This window comes from Staurois parvus, unplaced genomic scaffold (assembly GCF_062004578.1).
Source record: "Staurois parvus isolate SC_StPar_1 unplaced genomic scaffold, SC_StPar_1.0 ptg000249l, whole genome shotgun sequence".
NCBI classification, from domain to species: domain Eukaryota; kingdom Metazoa; phylum Chordata; class Amphibia; order Anura; family Ranidae; genus Staurois; species Staurois parvus.
Genome location: NW_028318045.1, coordinates 3,173,188 through 3,186,074, shown reverse-complemented (window position 1 = coordinate 3,186,074; position 12,887 = coordinate 3,173,188). Strand labels below are relative to the sequence as shown.

The window sequence follows — 12,887 nt, the reverse complement described above, 5'->3', positions numbered from 1 at the left end:
CCCAGCCCCACCCCTATGTGAATGAGTATACGGTACAGTTGTTGACAAGTCCTTTATTAAAGTGTTACTAAACCCACAACAGTACAAATCAGCCTGTAAATGCAGTAAAGCATGCTTATTATACTCACTGTGGAACCTAAGGGGTTAATCCTCTGCATTGTGTAAAAAAAGGCTGTTTGCTCATTTCTTCTCTGTTTGTCCCCTTTTTCAAGGGACTACCACTTATCTCCTGATAAGACAGAATGAACCATAGGCATAATGTGTACTGCTAGAGAGGTTTTTTTTTCTTGGGAGAGTGCATGTGATCAGGAAAGGGCCAACCAGCACTGGTCAGACAGAGGTTATACATCCTCCTAGAGCAGAAAGAAAACTCCTCCTCCAAGCTTTAGAAACTGCTTGGCTGAACACTGATAGAAGCCACAAGACAGCTCTAACTTCTGATGGGAAAAGGTATTTAGCAGTTTATATTTACTAAAATAATTGCATTTCCATGTTCTGTGGAAGATCAGATATAATGGATGAAAAGTCCTGTATATAGTAAAACTTAAAAAAAACACCACCACCAAAACAAAAACAACGTCCCCTGAAGTAAATCCAGCGGCAATCACGATGAATACCGCCACCCCCCCAAAAGAAAGATCTGCACCCAACGCTGGCTCCCACTGTCTGACAGCTCCACCGCCACCAAATAAACTAAGGGACAAGGCCACCCGATGACGTTGGGAACTGAAGTGGTTAAGAACAAAACAAAAAAAATGCCCCCTGAAGCAATTCCAGCATTAATCCAGCATTTTACTGGCATTTTTTTCACCTTACTAGTGTGCATGAAGCCTTAAAATACTAGATATTTATTTGCTTTTACTTGCAATTTTGAAGTTACAAAGACGGTCTCTTCAAAGCGATATTAAAGAATGTGTAAACTGAACATTTTATATTCCTGATGTGTGCCTGCTGTACCATGTACTTGTATGGAAAAGTATCCTGTTTTCTTTGTATTGCTTTGGATTTCATTTTTTCAAATAAACTTTTTATACTTATCTGCTCTGCGCAATGGTTTTGAACAGTGCAGCCGCGATCCTCTTCTTCTCGGGTTCCCGGGGGCACTTGTGCGTGTTTGCTTCCGAACCTCTCCTGTGTGTCTAATACCCCGCCCTCTACTCCCTCCTCACTGGCTGTAACAGCAATGGCTCACACTGCTATGTCTCAGCCAATGAGTAGGCAGAGACCCCAAAGAGCTTCATGCTACCAGTAGTGACACTGACCCTAGCCAAATGCAAAACTAGTGAAAACAGTCAGAAAAGAGTAGGGAAAAAATGCCAGTGGTCTCCCCCTATAAAACCATTCTTGTTTTGGGGGTTGTCTCATTGTTGCCCATCTAGTGCATTTGTTGTTTATTTCATTAACACCAAAGCAGCTGAAACCAATTAACAACCCCCTCTGCTACTTACCTGACCAGATCAATATCCCAGGAGTTTAATTGACTTGATGCTGTACTCTGATTAAAAAGTGTTCCTTTAATTTTTTTGAGCAGTGTATAAACTGCTAAATACCTTTTCTCATCAGCAGTTAGATCAGTCTTGTGATTTCTATCAGTGTCCAGCTGAAGACTGGTTAAAGCTTGTAGGAGTTTTCATTCTCCCCTGATCGTTCTGTGAGGCTGCATAACCCATGACTCTGCCTGGCCAGTGCTGATCACATGCACTCTCCCAAGAAAAAAACAAAACAAACAAAAAAACAAAACAAACAAACTGCAGAGTGACTCCACAGATAAATTTTATCAGGAAATAAGAGGGGGACAGTGGAAGAAGGGAATGATCAGAGAAGACAGGATCAAACAGAATTTGTACACAGTGCAGAGGGTTAACCCCTCAGGTTCCAGTGAGTATAACAAACATGCTTTACTGCATATAGAGACTACAGTCTTGTGACTTCTATCAGTGTCCAGCAGAGCACTGGTTAAAGCTTGTAGGCATTTTCATTCTCCCCTGATTGTCCTGTGAGGCTGTATAACCCCTGACTCTGTCATGCCAGTGCTGATTGGCCCTGTGCCGATCACATGCACTCTCCCAAGAAAAAAAAAACCTCTCTAGCAATACACACCAAACTGAGCATGTGGAGAGTGTCTCCACATGCTATGTCTTATCAGGAGATAAAAGGGGGACACTGAAATAAGGGGAGGATTAGAGAAATCAGGATCAAACAGTCTTTTCACACAATGCGGAGAATTAACCCCATAGGTTCCACACTGAGTATAACAAGCATGCTTTACTGCATATACAGACTGATTTTACTGTTGTGGGTTTGGAAACATTTTAAGAAGACTAAGGAAGGTCATCATGCAATGTCTGTTTATTTTTTCCTCAGGCTGCAGACAGGCTCCATGGTCAACTTAAAAAAAGCATTGGGGGGGGGGGGGGGAAGGTGTGTCAGCAAGAAGCAGAGAAACACCAGTGCACTAATCTTCCCAGTGAATGGATGTGCAGAAGGGGGTGTCAGCACACGTTTTGACCAATGAAGGACAGGCAGGCTGTCTTTCCAGCACAGCCAGAAAACTGCCCATGCTGTGCTCTGTCTAGTGTGGTCAGTTTTTATTAGGAAAGCAGGGGGATTGGCAGGAACATTGGGGATTTCACATAAAAGAAGTACTACAAAGAGAACAGGATACTGTTTCACACAAGTACATGGTACAGCAGGCACATATCAGGAATATGAAATGCTCAGGTAACATACACTCTTGGTTACTGCACAGTATCTTCTGGCCCACCAGTGGACTCCCTCCTGCGTCTCCTACTGTATTCTATGAGGAATGCAACTGGAGGAGTGAGACTTCAGAGGTGAAAGTACAGATGCTGCCCCAGGAAAGGGAACTGGTGGCTTCTGCCCCCTACTACGTGTCTCCACCTAAATGTAAGACATTATTTTGGAGGAGAGTGATCCTTTAAATCGCACTTTATTGTGACATTGGCTAGTAATACAAAATATTCAAAGGGGAAGGGGTAGTCTGTAAACTTGGGAGTGTTTCTAGGAATCATAGCCACTTGCCAGCTCCACCACAGGCAGCACATGCCTGGATTCCCACGTTACTCTATGAAGAAACACGTGAGTTCGGCAGAAGAGTGGCTGAAGTCGTGCCTGGTCCCGCAGATCCAAGTCCTCATAACACCTCTCCTCCCCCCTAACCCAAGACACAAGCTTTCGGTTTTACCTGAATTTACCGCCAACGGAGCCTCCATCTTAGTAGCAGACCTCCCAACCGGAACCCGCGGCTCTCGAGGGGCTGTCCTCGAAGATGCCTGATAAAATCTTCTGCGATAAATCGCTCTTAAAATAATACCAAAGCGGATTCTTCCGCCTATTTCTGCTGCTAAAAGAACGAGACCAACGAGTAAAGCAAACTATTTATTGCCGCTGGATATTTCCATAATCTGCTGCTGAACTTCAAGGTGACAGGACCTCCGTGGCTGTTCAAGCAAATGCCCGATAAGACCTCAGCTATACAGCCCTATCAAAACAATGTTTTTCCGTTAGTTTTAAATTTCATTGTCTGTGAGATTTGATTTTTATGGAAAATTATCTGTTCTTTTTTAACTTGTGAATATGTTTTTCCGTTAACCGTTGTGACAGGGCCGCGAGTTCTCATGGGAAATGTAGTTCCATCCTCGGTTGATACTGTACAGGTTAGCCGTCTTCGGACTACCTTTCCCATCCGCCACTGCAGGAAGCCTCCTGTTTGTTTAGCTGGAACTTACGTGCACTTTATAATCACACCACTGTCATTTAAATAGAAGTTCTGACTGACTAGAGTGATCTCTGCCCGTTTAGGAAAGGGTTTGCTAAGGCTAGCCAAAGTTATTGAACTGCTGCACGCAAAGCACGCCGGGATTATAGTCCAAACCGTGAAGTCAGGGTTTAGTCTGACAGGAGGCTGGACTACGTTTCCCGTCATTACCCGCCCGCCATGCTACGGCCTCGTTCTCCCTCCCTGGCGTCTTGCACATGCGTACTTCACGCCCCCTCCCCTCAGCTGCCAGAACAGAGTATCTCACCCCCTCCTCCAATGTAAGATGGTGGTGGCCGTCTGGTGGTGAAGAATCTCCCCAGCACAAGAGCAGACGAGCCCCTTGGACTTCCAAGTGACACAGCTCGCCCCCAACCGGGGAAGACGGGAGTATTATTTGCCCCCCCAAACACACAGTGCCAGAGAGGAGGAGGAGCCGCCGGTCCGCCCCCTGCCGCGCGCCATTACCAGCCCAACACTGGAGAGAGAGCGGCGCGAGGGTAAGAGGGGAGGAGGAGGAGAGGGGTGACTGTCACTTGGATAGCCCGGCCGGGAGGGTAGGGGAGGTCTGACCGGGTCACGTGCGGCCTCCACTCTACACACCGGGCCTCACCCGTCCCGTGCACAGCCTCCAGTCTTCTCACAGGGCCTCACCCACCCCAACACACAGCCACAGGGAGCTCTGCAGGCCTCACCAGGGTCCCCACAGGCCTCACCCACCTCATACATGGCTCATGGGGCCTCTAAACCTCAGCTCTTCCCTCAGGCCCTGCACTGTTATCACCACTGACATGGGCAGCCTCACCCTGAGCATGGGCAGCCTCTCATCATCTTCTACAGCTGACTCTGATCAGACAGCCCCTGGTCTCACCACACTCTTCACCCTGGTCATGGACAACTGCTATTCTCCCTACAGGCCTCACCCTGATCATAGGCAGCCTCCATTCCCACCACAAATGCCATTCTGATTATAGGCAGCCTCCATTCCCACCACAAATGCCATTCTGATTATAGGCAGCCTCCATTCCCACCACAAATGTCATTCTGATTATAGGCAGCCTCCATTCCCACCACAAATGTCATTCTGATTATAGGCAGCCTCCATTCCCACCACAAATGTCCTTCTGATCATAGGCAGCCTCCATTCCCACCACAAATGTCCTTCTGATCATAGGCAGCCTCCATTCCCACCACAAATGTCCTTCTGATCATAGGCAGCCTCCATTCCCACCACAAATGTCCTTCTGATCATAGGCAGCCTCCATTCCCATCACAAATGTCCTTCTGATTATAGGCAGCCTCCATTCCCACCACAAATGTCCTTCTGATTATAGGCAGCCTCCATTCCCACCACAAATGTCCTTCTGATCATAGGCAGCCTCCATTCCCACCACAAATGTCCTTCTGATCATAGGCAGCCTCCATTCCCACCACAAATGTCCTTCTGATCATAGGCAGCCTCCATTCCCACCACAAATGTCCTTCTGATCATAGGCAGCCTCCATTCCCACCACAAATGTCCTTCTGATTATAGGCAGCCTCCATTCCCACCACAAATGTCCTTCTGATTATAGGCAGCCTCCATTCCCACCACAAATGTCCTTCTGATTATAGGCAGCCTCCATTCCCACCACAAATGTCCTTCTGATTATAGGCAGCCTCCATTCCCACCACAAATGTCATTCTGATTATAGGCAGCCTCCATTCCCACCACAAATGTCATTCTGATTATAGGCAGCCTCCATTCACCCTACACGCCCCCCCCCCGATCATGGGCAGCCTCTAATCCTGACCATGATCACAGGCATTCTCCCTACAGGCCTCACCCTGATCATAGACAGCCTCCATTCCCACCACAAGTGTCATTCTGAATATAGACAGTCTCCATTTACCCTACATGCATCCCCCTGGTCGGCCTTCAATCTTCCTCTACACATGACTCTGATCATAGGCATCCTTCCTACAGGCCTCTCCATGGTCACAGGCAACCTCCATTCACACCACAAATGTCATTCTGATCATACACAGCCTCTGTACACCCTACAGGCTTCACCCTGATCAGAGTCCGCCTCCATTCCCACCATAAATGCCATCCGGATAATAGACAACCTCTGTTCACTCTACAGGCCTCTTCCTGATCATAGGCAGCCTCCTTTCCCACCAAAAATTAATTCTGATCATACACAGCCTTCGTTAACCATATGCTCTACAGGCCTCATCCTGATCATAGGCAGCCTCCATTCCCACCACAAATGTAATCCTAATCTTACAAAGCCTCCGTACACCCTACAGGCTTCACCCTGATCAGAGTCAGCCTCCATTCCCACCATAAATGCCATTCTGATCATAGGCAGCCTCCATTCACTCTATAGGCCTCACCCTGATCAGAGTCAGCCTCCATTCCCACCATAAATGCCATTCTGATCATAGGCAGCCTCCATTCACTCTATAGGCCTCACCCTGATCATAGGCAGCTTCCATTTACCTTACAGGCCTCACTCTGAGCATATACATTCTCTGTTCTCCCCAGAGACCTTACCCTGGTAATGGGCAGTCTCTAATCCTCCTCCACACCTGACCCTGATCTGAAGTTCTGCACAGGCCCGTGTAGTGATCTGCAGCAGCCTCTAGCATCGAACAAACTTCCCCAAATCATGGGCAGCCTCCAGAACCAACCCCACCCCGAATCATCGGGAGATTTCACAAAAAAAACATACAATATCACTTGACTTGAAAAGTGCTGTATCCATAGCAACCAACAGTCTGCCCACCTTGGCAGTTGATTCTGATTGGTTTCTATGAGCAATACTTTGCATTGAGTACTTTGTTCCTTTTTAAAACGTAATCTAACCATACACATAACACTGACAGTTCAAAGCTGTGTCATGAGGACCTACCTCAACTTTTCATTCCAGTCAGGCGGGCCCTTGACCTGTAAAGTTGTTGGTAGAGCTAAAGAGATTTTATGTTCTGATTGTAATGTGTGGGGTGAGCTTTAGTCTTCCTACAGACATCACCCTGATCATGACTAGACTTGGCCTAAAACAGGGGTCTCCAAGCTATGGCCCTCCAGGTGTAGTACTTCAGCAGCTGGAGGGCCATGGTTTGAAGACCCCTGGCCTAAAACAACAGAGTAAAGCAGCAACTGAAAAGTGCCGTATCCATAGCAACTAGTGTTTTGCCTAATGGTCTGACTTTGTTAAAGTGGTTGTAAACCTCAGACATGAAATATGAACAAAGCAAATCCCACTGTGGTGTGTACTTGTCTCTATCCAGAGCACTAAGTGTCATTTCTGTCTGTTGCCTCGTTCTGCTATCTGTATGAATCACTTTTGACAGGTTTTCCTGACACCAAGAGAAAAAAAGTGACAGGGAAGGGAGCTCCAGCACACAACCTGTGATTGACAGCCTCTGCTCTTTTCCTGTGTGGAGGGGGGTGTGTCCCTTCCTTCAATCAGCTCTCCGAACTATCCTCCCTGAGCTCTGCAAAGAGTGACTTCAGCTCTGTGTTTTGATACCGCAGACAAGCTTTATAAATCCTGGATTTGAACAGATGTAGAGAAAGAGATACAACTTATGTAGGAGGATTTGTTTCATCTGTGTGCCACCTGAGGCCAGTCACTGTACTGGATATATGTAAGGGTTTACAACCACTTTTAATTATAAAGTGGAGCTAAACTATTTATTTCAGGTGCTTATATAGCGCCATCAATTTACGCAGCGCTTTACATATATATTGTACATTCACATCAGTCCCTAACCTTCAAGGGGCGTACAATCTAAGGTCCCTAACTTACATTCATACATACACATACTGGGGCCAATTTAGACAGGAACTAATTAACCTACCAGCATGTCTTTGGAGTGTGAGAGGAAACCAGAGTACCCGGAGGAAACCCACGCAGGCACAGGGAGAACATGCAAACTCCAGGCAGGAGGTGCTGTGGCTGGGATTCAAACCAACGACCCTAATACTGCCAGACGGAAGTGCTAACCATTTATCCACTGTGCTGCCCATATAACTGTTTCTTAGAACGGTTACTTTCAAGGCATATCATGAATAACTGTCACATTTGCTTGTCCTCTCAGCTGAACTGTCAAGTCATCAAATGGCTGGTGTGATAGCTGATCACGTGTGCTGCACCTTGACAACTGCAATCAGAGGCTATGATGTTTGCTCTGTACTTTGCATGGTGCACCTTACTCATACCTTGCAGGCCTTATACTGATAAAACATTGCTTCCAGATCTCATCCTGCCTGCCCATAACCTCAAATCTTCACATAGGCCTCATCCTCTGTCACAGTGATAATGTTCCCCAAAGACTCTACCTGCAAGGTATTTAGCCTCCTGGCCTCCCCTTCCCTTTACAGTCTTGGGCCTCATTGTTGGCCTTCTCTTTCTGTACAGGATTTTGGGGTTTAGCCTGTTTATTTGTAACTTCCAGGGCTGAGCCGCCCCCCCCCCCCCCCCCCCACAACCAGTTCACCCTTCAGTAGGGCTTGATACTTTTAATTCTAAAGATTGGTATGATCACTCCAGATGACAGTTGATTGCAGTGTATCTATGGTCAAAATGTAGAATATATTAATATTGTAGGGATATTAAACCCTAAACCAAAAATGTAATGTGGTGCAGCTTACCAATCACTAGATGTGGTGGCTGCATTAGTTTTCCTTATGTAGACTTTTTTCACTTGGTGATCTGGCAAGTAACATGTCTTATGTTAGAGTATCCCCCATCTGGATGGAGCACAGCGGGCACCTTTGGACAGCACCATTGTCTGGGGAGGGGAGTGTTAGATGTATTAGCAGATTTAGATACACTAACAAATTGAAGCTAAATTCTGTAAGCATTTGCAGCAAACCGTTTTCTCTCCTTTTGAGTTAAAGGTTTTCCTTAAAGCTGTCCATTGTAATCACCCCTGTCAGTGATGAAGTGCAGGATATGAGGAAAAAAAATCTATCCTCACCTATGTAGCCGCAGCATTAGTGTAATGCAGCAGCTGTCCCATGCCAGCTCTAAGGCTGAGAACTGAGTGCTCACGTAACCACTGATCACTCAGTTCTCGGTCTTCAGTGAGCAGAGCGTGACCTGGCACTCTGCTCCTCCAGCACCAACTGGAGTGTGGGGCTGTGGAGGGGGCAGCAGTAGCTGGCTCAGGCTCTCAGCAACTCACGGAGAGGCTGAGCCAGCTGACAGGCATCTTGGTGGATCTCTCCTGAGCCTTGAGTGGCTCAGTGTCATCAGCTGATGGAGAGCTTTATAATCCAAAAAATTGCAAAATACCCTATTTTAAGTATGTGCCCAGCTCAGTGAAAGTTATCTAATACACTCATATATTATAAACGTGTAAAGTAAGAGCTCTCATTACTTGTATATGACAGAGGGCTTTAGCCTGCTGTCAGCGAAATCTGGGTCACAGGAGTGCAGAAAGCAGCGCATTCCTGTGACCCAGAAGAGAAGTATGGCCATAGATCTCTTAAATGGTTTGTTTTATCCCACTTACTGCTACATCTGCAGGACAGCTTGTTGAGAAATAACTGACTTGCTGGCAGGATCACCACGTGAAAAAAAAGTCTATAAAAGAAAACGAATGCAACCATCACATCTAAGAGTTGGTAAGCTGGAATATAGCTGTATAGTGGAATTATAGTAATATAAGTTTGAAAACTTTTTTGAAGAATTAAAGTGGTAGTAAACTTTTTTTTTTTTACATTTGTACTTACAGTTTAGCTTATAATAAAGTTTACCTTTATGTAAAATGAATATCTCCTGAACGTGCACCGTTTAGGAGATATTCACTCCTTGTGAGAGCCTGCACATACTCTGAAGGAAAGGCATACCCCTGCCGTTCCTTAAGAGCACTGTGCTGTGGCCCAGCACTCCCATGCACATACGCGGGAGTGCCTTCATTGCAGCTCGGCCAGTCAGAACGCCGGAGCTCAAAAACCTGGAGGAAGACCTGGTGAAGATGGAAGCCTCTGCAGCGGAGACAGCTCGCCGCTGGAGGGATTCGTTTTAAGGCAAGTCCTTCATATTGTGCTAGTATGCAATGCTTACTAGCACATTATGACATTTCCTTGCAGGAGGATTTTTTTTCTTAAGCTGCGGTTTACTACCACTTTAACTTCCTTGAATTGTGTGATGCGAGTTCCCTATGTCTTGTGACTAGGCACTGCTGTGTCACGCATTTCACAGAGGCTGCCTTCTGAACTGAAGAGATCCTGAGAAGTTTCTGGAGGTGGAGTCATTACAGGGAAAACACCACATGTGATGTCTTAACGGCTTGAAGACAGCAGTGTACCATGAGATATGTAGTCCTGAAGAATGAAAAGTAAACCAAAGAAAAGAGCTGCAAAGCATGCATGGAATCCATTAAAGTGGTTGTAAAGTCTTTGTAACAATGTTAAAATGAAAAAATAAGCCCCTTCTGCAGGTTTAAGTCCTAATATACTAGTAGATTATGACAAACGGAGTGCTCCAGCACAGACCTGTCATGGCTCTCCTAGTGCTTCCGTCTTCACCTGGTCTTCCTTCCTGCTTGAATGGCTGGTCTGAGTTGATTTCACACAGGCACACTGAGCAGGCTGTAAATGTGGTCTGAGCTGTGCATGTGCAGCTGAGATCACATTACCCACTGAAAGGCAGAGGGGACATTTATGATAGAAGTGTCTCTGCTGTTATAAAAACCTAGCCTATCCGCGATCTTTGCTGTTCTTAAAGTGATATTAAAGGCAATTTAACAAAAAAAAAAGTGTTCTACTTACCTGCTCTGTGCAGTGGTTTTCCACAGAGCAGCCCCAGTCCTACTCTTCTCTGGTCCTCTGGCATTCCTAGCCCCTCCCTCCCTCCTTCCAAGTGCCCCCACAGCAAGCAGCTTGCTATGGGGGTACCCAAGCAGGCTCGCTCCTGAGCCTCTGTTCTGCATGTCCATTTACACAGAGCTGCGCATCGGCCCTGCCCAATTTTTCTTTATTGGCGTATTGGCTGTGATTGACAGCAGCAGGAGCCAGTAGCTCCCAGTGCTGTCTCAGCTGATGAGGGAGAATCCCAGAGAACCAAGGCTCTCATGCACATTGCTGAATTGTGATGGTGCTCAGGTAAGTATTTGGGGGGGGCATGAAGGTAAAAAAAAACCTTGAACCCTTACAACCACTTGAAGGAGATGGCCAGCAGACGGGCAGCACTCACAATGTGAGGCGTAAGCTTACAGTGGTTTGTTAAAAACTATTGTTTGTATTGCTATTACAGTGTCATATAAAATGAACGTGTATGCTGTGACTTTAGATCCCCCTTTTACAGGCATCTGGCACAATCGTAATAATGAGCTCAGTACACATTTTGTTCTACAGTACCAATCCCTGATGAAAGGGAACCTTTTTCAACCTCAAGAGTTGAGTCAGAATAAAATTGAATTTGGACTATATACACGCTGCCTTGTCCAATCAGAGAAAGCTAGAGAAAAAAAAATCAAAGGTGTTCTGTGAATGACGGAATGCCCTGTGGTCACTATATAAAAGGGATGCTGCTTGGCACAGGGCCCAGGAGATATTGGCAACTGCTGTAGTGATTGTTCCCTTCTACAGCGGTACCTCAGGTATGAAAAATTCATACTTGCATGGGTAACTATGCAATAAGGATCATACCTGGAATTGAGCTTTAAAAAGTATTTGCACAACTTTATTGTGGGGGGAATTTGCAGTATGAGAAGCGTTTAGTTTTACTTTAATAATGCTTGCTTTTGTGATTTCTTAGATCCCTTCATCCTTCTGTTTACAATTCTGCAGAGTTGTATAATGCATGAATAAGGGGTCTAAGGCATCTGGAAAGTTTGCATCTTTAATAACTGAAAGGGAAACTCTGGAGGAGAAGAGAATCCCTGTTAGGTGAACGTCCGCTCTAAGTTATCCAATAACAGTTGCCGCTGAAACTCCAGCCTTACATTCTCCCTTTCATATATCCCGAAAGTCTTATGACCACTTCAACACAACTTACAGTAACTGCAAATAGTTCTGTCCTGTTCCCCTGGCTGTATGAATGAGAATGTAATCAGCTCCTGAGTTTGGGAGGAGACACTTGTTCAAGGCTGTCCCAAAATGGCAAAGTGGGTTCTGTGGGATGACTTCTTCACACTCAGAGGTGACAGGGAGCACCAGCAGGGACTATGACACATGCTAACTGCTCTTATATTTAACATGGCTTGTGTGTGTGTGATTTACAAGTGGCTGTTGCATTCTTTTTAGATTCCCTATTGAAACATTGATGTCTGTAGTTTACTTTCCTGATCTCTAGTTAGGTGTTAACAGATCTTGGCTTTTTTACATTTTTTTTTTTTTTTTTTTTTAATTGCATTAAAAAGTTTTTGCTTATTGTAATACCGTTCTGCATTTCAGAAGATACATGTCATCAGCTGCTGAGCTTTCTATCACTCCATGTGTTGATATTTTTGTGTCCATTAATATTTCAGAGTATGTATAGAAAAGTTAGTGAATATAAATTTTCCCCTGTACTGACAATTTTCTGTGTGGGTTTCGGCTTTCGGTTAATGTCATTGTGGGGAAACCATCTATATTTTGTTTGTGTTGTGCAGCTGAAACCAGCTAATCTAGTAATTGACAGTTGTATGTTTTGGGGCTCCATTTTCAAGCATTGTTTTCAGATCTTTTTCTTTGAATGTTGTATTCATTGGTCTGCACAGAGATGCAGAATGTTGATGTTCTATGACTTGTCATGGTTCAGAGTCTGTTACTAAAGAATATCTATAGCCAAAACTTTTTACACTTTATTTTTTTTTTCCTTTTTTGGGATGTAGTGGGGAATAGCTGTAAAATCTGACTTGGGTTCTAACCAATCTGGGGCCCCATTACAGATTTCCCCCCTTTTTTTCCTGTCTTGGGTCCTCTTCACATGGGTGCTATCCATTCTGATCAACGGGAGCTATGAAAAGATCCCTTGCTGAACGCGAACATTTTTTTTTTTTTTTTTTTACTTTGTGTTCTGTTTTCTGCTGCATTTAAAAACCAGAGCTTTCTGGACCCTTGTTAGATCAGTGGGCTGCTGGATGTAAATGGCGTCTGTTTTAGTGATGTACCGATATATCGGCCGCC

At 45.2% G+C, this 12,887-nt stretch overlaps 2 protein-coding genes across 9 annotated transcripts in view; one reads left to right on the top strand and one right to left on the bottom strand.

The window, feature by feature from the left end:
* Positions 1–3,360, bottom strand: part of NUP205 (nucleoporin 205) — a 92,676-nt gene extending 89,316 nt beyond the window's left edge. Inside the window, exon 1 of one of the 2 annotated variants that reach the window (XM_089680674.1) lies at positions 3,206–3,360. In XM_089680674.1, coding sequence (XP_089536800.1) covers positions 3,206–3,233 — 28 coding nt within the window. In that variant the 5' untranslated portion in view covers positions 3,234–3,360. The remainder of the gene's footprint in view (positions 1–3,205) is intronic. The other variant, XM_089680673.1, reaches the window with a different exon arrangement.
* A 651-nt stretch (positions 3,361–4,011) lies between these two features.
* Positions 4,012–12,887, top strand: part of CNOT4 (CCR4-NOT transcription complex subunit 4) — a 136,111-nt gene continuing 127,235 nt past the window's right edge. For 3 of the 7 annotated variants that reach the window (XM_089680666.1, XM_089680667.1, XM_089680665.1), the window contains exon 1: positions 4,012–4,278. The gene's annotated coding sequence lies outside the window, so the exon portion shown is untranslated. The remainder of the gene's footprint in view (positions 4,279–12,887) is intronic. The other 4 variants (XM_089680669.1, XM_089680670.1, XM_089680668.1 and 1 more) reach the window with 2 other exon arrangements.